This window comes from Crinia signifera, chromosome 19, assembly GCF_055691185.1.
Source record: "Crinia signifera chromosome 19, ASM5569118v1, whole genome shotgun sequence".
Classification (NCBI taxonomy): domain Eukaryota; kingdom Metazoa; phylum Chordata; class Amphibia; order Anura; family Myobatrachidae; genus Crinia; species Crinia signifera.
The window spans coordinates 74985687-74991686 of NC_139226.1; the positions used below are offsets into that span (position 1 = coordinate 74985687).

The following is a 6000-nucleotide window of genomic DNA, read 5'->3' on the forward strand; positions in this document are numbered from 1 at the left end:
GTTGTATATATAAATATTATACAATAACGAAAATGTACAGCTGAGCATTGACCTTTGCAGTAACATAAAAATCCTTGCCAGTTTTGCCTGCATTAATCTAAAGCGATTTGCTTCATTGATATTGCAGCAATCACACTGTTTATAATAATAGAGATTTTAAAGGTTTGACTGTGATTTAATAAGCATCCATTTAGCTGACACTACCATTTCGAGTGCATATTTTCTTCCATGGGAAAAAAAATAAGATCTTGCTAAACTGGACAATATACTGTAAACTTTCCTCCCAAAAACCATTCAATAAACATAATTGCAAGGGAAGTTTATATTTACAGGACCACCACTTGATTACTAATGAGGCCAACCTTAAAGAATAACTGTTTGCAATTAGTTAATCATTTTCAAAGCTCCTAGGTTGTTCTTCTTTAAAGAAAATGTAAAGCTAAAAAATGTGCCTGCAGTCTGTGAAAAACAATTTTTTTTAAATACCTAAAATTAAAACATGAACACCAAGCACAAATACATTGTATTGCATTAATATAATGATAATTCTAACATTGAATGTAATTTATCAAAATGTAATTGTAAATTAAGATATATTGCCATTTAATATACATCTCAACACAATCCAACAGTTGTTCTACAAACATTTGAGAAATAAGGATTTACAAAAAAGATAGTTTCTATGATTTTGATAATAGATAATACTAAACTAGAAAATGTATCATTTAAATTATATTGCAAACAAAGACAATTTATAACCTCTAGTGCAAAATTTAGGGAGGTATTCAATAAAGCTTGGAGAGATAGATAACTTTGCAAGCGATAAAGTACCAATCTGCTCCTGTCATTTTTACACAACCTGCAAAATGTAAGGCAGAATCTGACTGGCTAATACTTTGTCTTTCACAATTGTATCTCTCTCTCTCCTAATTTTAATACTTATTTATTTTAAATGTTCTGCTTTGGGACATGACTGGTTATATTACATGGGTGGCTACTGCTTATCTCTTGGGTCATAATGAATTGTAAACAATTCTAAATGTAGACTCTACCAGTAATATTTTCAGTGACCCAGTACTATGGGTGAATCTCAATTTTAGCTCCATGAAATGTATATTACAGATCAGATTACTCTATCAGCAATACATAACTGACAGGCTTCACTTGCAGTTAAGCAAAGATCCCTGAGGATAGACGAGTGACCTACAAAAGCAAAGTTAAGAATATCTCTATCTGTTGTATTATATTACATTTCATGCAGCAGATTTTATGTTGCAGATCTGTAAATTTGATGCACATTTTTGCATGGTTATTCAATTGCATTTTAACCTTAAATATAAATTTGTTTTAATAATCTGTCATGGCAGGCTGTTGGGAATCTTTAGGTCCCAATATTCCCTGCCAGCCAGAGCAATCTGGGCCTTGTAGTTCCACAACAGCTGGTGCGCTGCACATTACCTAAGCTTAATGTTAAAGGAAAAATTACAAATTGTACAAGGAAATTATTGTAAATATATTCTATAAACTGACATTATTTAAATGTATCAACTTTTCAGAAGGAATGCTTATAGAAATAAAATAATATTTTGTTAGCAGAAAAAAAGAATTGCATGAAATCAGTGCTTCATGTGTCACCACTAGAGGTCAGTTACAATGGCTTTTTGGCTCTAGAATATTTGGAAGCCCTACCTTGAGTTACATTTCTTGAACTAACACAAACTTTTAGTGGAAGTTATCCATACAATGATCCCACACTGTTTCCCCACCAACAATGACAGCAGGTCCCTACATGTCACTCCTCCTATTCAACTAAATAACCAAAGATTTCACTTTTTTCCCATCTGAATTAACCTGCTAATGTGTCTCTCAGCCATTACTTGTAATTTACTTCAAAATACAGTATGCAACTGTATCTAGGAAGGAAACATCAAATTGAAAAGGCATACAATTGTAACTGAATTATTTAAGGTTGTCCATTTGCACTTCTCTCTCTCTCTCTCTCTCTCTCTCTCTCTCTCTCTCTCTCTCTCTCTCTCTCTCTCTCTCTCTCTCTCTCTCTCTTTCTCTCTCTCTCTCTCTATCATCATCATCATTCTACTGTAAATCACATTAAAGACAGCAGTGAACTTTATCTTTGCAATCTTCTTGAAAAACAGTTTCCATCACCCTCCTCCTGCCTTCCCAACTGTACCACTAACTTCAGTATAACATAGCAAGTGCATTGCTACGCTCACTGTCCTTCCATAATCCATATATGATTCACATTGCATAGACTTCTAAATTAGGGTGATTTTCTGGGCCATTATACATCATGGGATAAATCGTGTGTGCAGCAATACAATACTGCTTTACCCATATTTAATGAAAATAATCCAAAGAACAATCCTGTTTTCTGTATTTCAGTCTAGATGCTTAAAATCCCATGACTGATACTAGATCCATTCCTCGTTCATTAATATATAGGAGATTAATTTATTGATTTCACGAGCGTGCATTAGATTGTAGCATTGGGAGATTGAAAGAGACATTTGTACATGTTGTACATTTGTAGAAAAAAAGGAAAAATTCACTTATGTAGCAAAACCCATAGGAAACTGAGTTGTAAAACCAAAGATCTCTGCTTTATACTGTAGCGCACGACTAATGCTAGGAGCTGTGCATTACTGCAGCAGGACAGGGTAACTCACTTCTAGTAACATCTCCGTGCATAGGCGTCAGCCATCCTCTTCCTTGTCATGGATTTACATGTGGGCCCAGATAGTAGTCGGACACGTGTAAACAGATTTGTAATATACACCTGTTATGTTGCTGTTAAACCTGCATTTGTGGACGCTGGGGTGAAGGCAGCAGAATGTAACTACAGCGTTATACAGTATGTATAGGAAATTGGGATTAATGTAAGCAGAGCTGCACGCTGTCCTCAGTGGATCACTGTCAGGGCTGCCGGGATCAGTTTACCCCACACTGCAACATAAATAACCTGAGCACGCTCACAGCTTCCTAGTGCCCGGGCAGCTCATGCCTGGCATTGCAGGGGCAGCTCATGTCTGGCATTCTCTGAGGCAGCTAGTGGGACAGCAGGGGCAGCTTATTCCTGGCATTGCAGAGTCAGCTAGTGGGACAGCAGGGGCAGCTCATGTCTGGTATTTCAGAGTTTGCTAGTGGTGCACTGCAGCAGGGGCAGCTCATGCCTGCTATTTCAGAGTTAGCTAGTGGTGCAGCAAGGGCAGCTCATGTCTGGCATTCTCTGAGGCAGCTAGTGGGACAGCAGGGGCAGCTCAAACCTGGCATTTCAGAGTTAGCTAGTGGTGCAGCAGGGGCAGTTAATGCCTGGCATTGCAGAGTTAGCTAGTGGGACAGCAGGGGCAGCTCATGCCTGGCATTTCAGAGTTAGCTAGTGGTGCAGCAGGGGCAGCTCATGTCTGGCATTTCAGAGTTAGCTAGTGGTGCAGCAGGGGCAGCTCATGTCTGGCATTTCAGAGTTAGCTAGTGGGACAGCAGGGGCAGCTCATGTCTGGCATTTCAGAGTTAGCTAGTGGTGCAGCAGGGGCAGCTCATGCCTGGCATTGCAGGGGCAGTTAATGCCTGGCATTTCAGAGTTAGCTAGTGGTGCAGCAAGGGCAGCTCAAGCCTGGCATTGCAGAGGCAGCTAGTGGGACAGCAGGGCCCAGGGGCAGTTCATGCCTAGCATTGCACAGGCAGCTAGTGGGACAGCAGGGGCCAGGGGCAGTTCATGCCTGGCATTGCACAGGCAGCTAGTGGGACAGCAGGGGCAGCTCATGCCTGGCATTGCAGAGGCAGCTAGTTGTGCAGTAGGGGCAGCTTGTAGCTCATCTGCTCTTCTCCCTGAACCTGGGGACATCTATTGCACTAAAATACTGGGTGCTGCTTTTCTGTTAGACTTCATCTCCATTGACTGATCAAGAGTGATTGGATTGCTCGCTTTACTGCCTACAAATTCCGCGAAAGTTATTATTATAATTTTTTTTTGTGGTAGACGCAAATTGGGGATAGGACACCTGCTATGTTTTTTGTTATTGTTTTTTTCTAAATTGCCATGTCCACTTATGAAGAAAGATAATTATTATTTTCAATTTTACACTTAGTGAAATCCCAGTTGTTCTGCACTTTAAAGCAGGTTCTTCCAGTGACCATTATATTTCACGGGACAACAAAAGCATAAACCCCTGCTGGTTTATAGCTCCGATAGATTAACAGATAATAGAATAAAAAGAAAACTTACAGCCAGTTGCTAGCATTTGCAGAGAACACAGCTAAAATCATCATCAACAGGGACCTCAAAAAGTACTCTGGGGTCATCCTGGTGAGCTGCGGGGACAAGTGACAGATATGGTGGAACAGGTTGCTGCAGCTCCGCTTTCTTGTCTGATTGTCCTGCGCTAGAGAAGAGAGTGTCCCGGAAACATTGTCAGCTGTGGCACTGATATGTCCAGTCTGGCCCCTGCTCTCCTCCTGCTCCTTGCTGTACAGTGTGTATGTATCCAAAGAGAATAAAGTCACAGGAGCAGAACAAGGCTGGGGTAGAGGTACTTGGTGCTAGCTCTGTCTCCAGGGTTATGTCCCGAGGGATGAAGCCAGACAGCTGGGTTTGGGGGTCCCCCGCTCTGTCACCTCCGGACCTGTATAGGATGTGAGATCCCCTCTGTGCCCGATAATGCAGGTGGCAACACAGCGACCCCTAGTTGGTGACAGCAGCCGGAGTCACAAGTGTCAGTACTGGCAGTGCCCGGTGAGTGCGCCTCTTGCCTGAGTCAGAAGCAGAATGTCAGCTCAGCTGGAGGAATCCCGGGATGGAGCAACAAGGAGAGGGGAGGAGGAAAAGGGGCAGGTCCGAGCTGGTGATACCCAGGCGGGGTTACATTGCCCTGACACCCCCCGCAGGGTGGGGCTTTGCCTAATATCTGCAGCTTGTAGTACACGCTGCTTTCATTCATTGCTCTTGGCTGCGTCCTGGCAGGACAGACGGGAATGTTCAACGGCAGCTCTGTGCTCTCTGATAGATACAACGCGAAACCTAGCACTGCAGGGTGTTGGATCTTACAACACGTGGGAACGAATACCTGGACATTTACAACTAATAACTATAATGATATATTGCGAGTCATGCCTGCAGTGAGCTGTAAAAACCGGACCCGAACAATATCCCCGGAGCGGGGGTGTCTTGTCCGGGGGGATGCGTGGGATGACTTTTACCAGGGACATGGGAAAGAGGACATTACAGACTCCCGTGTGGTCCGGACCGTTCCGGTTTTTATTACATCCCCGGACCATGCAGGGAGGCTGTATTCTCCACCTTCTCCTCTCTCTCTGGTGACAGGTATCACAGTAGCCCCACCGGACAGGCACCCCCGGACCGCACATTACAAGCTCCAGAATGACAGCTATTGATGAATGGAGCCTGTCCGGTCCGGTTTTTACCCATACCCACTTATGTACCTGTCCACATTGGCCTATGTCGACCATTCATGTGTCGACAGTTTGCACCTGTTGACCTTTTTAGTACATGTCCTCCTAATAGATGTCAAAATTTGGAGTTGACCTATTGACTAGTAAGTAAGTTCCACCATAACATTATCCCTTAGTATATAATTGCTTTATCACTAATCCCTTTATTGGGTCTATTCATTATGACTTAATTTATACAAAAGCAGAGGAAAATAAACATCTTCATTTTTTTTTGTATAACTTAAGTGTCAGTGCAATTCATTATAAAGATAATTCAGGTGATATCAGGGCCATTTCTTGTTTACATTTTGGTCCTAATCTGGCCTGCTGTGACCTAAATTTATCAAGTTATAAAAAAACACAAACTCTTCCGAGCTTGACTGCCGGAACATTCTACAGGCATAATGCATTAACCCCTTCAGTGGTGTTTTTTTTGGGTGAGTTTTTTTTCTGGGGAAAAAACACCCCACCACTGTGTCCCCGGGTCCGGGCAGTGCCGCTGAACCGTACATCAGCCGCTGCCCGGTCCCTGCA

The 6000-nt window shown here is 42.5% G+C and overlaps 1 protein-coding gene across 1 annotated transcript in view; it reads right to left on the bottom strand.

Moving 5' to 3' along the window:
- WNT4 (Wnt family member 4) overlaps positions 1 to 4760 on the bottom strand; it is a 112655-nt gene extending 107895 nt beyond the window's left edge. The window contains exon 1 of the mRNA XM_083162787.1: positions 4244 to 4760. Within this exon, the coding sequence (XP_083018913.1) occupies positions 4244 to 4320 (77 nt within the window). The 5' untranslated portion in view covers positions 4321 to 4760. The remainder of the gene's footprint in view (positions 1 to 4243) is intronic.
- Between the last annotated feature and the right edge of the window lie 1240 nt (positions 4761 to 6000).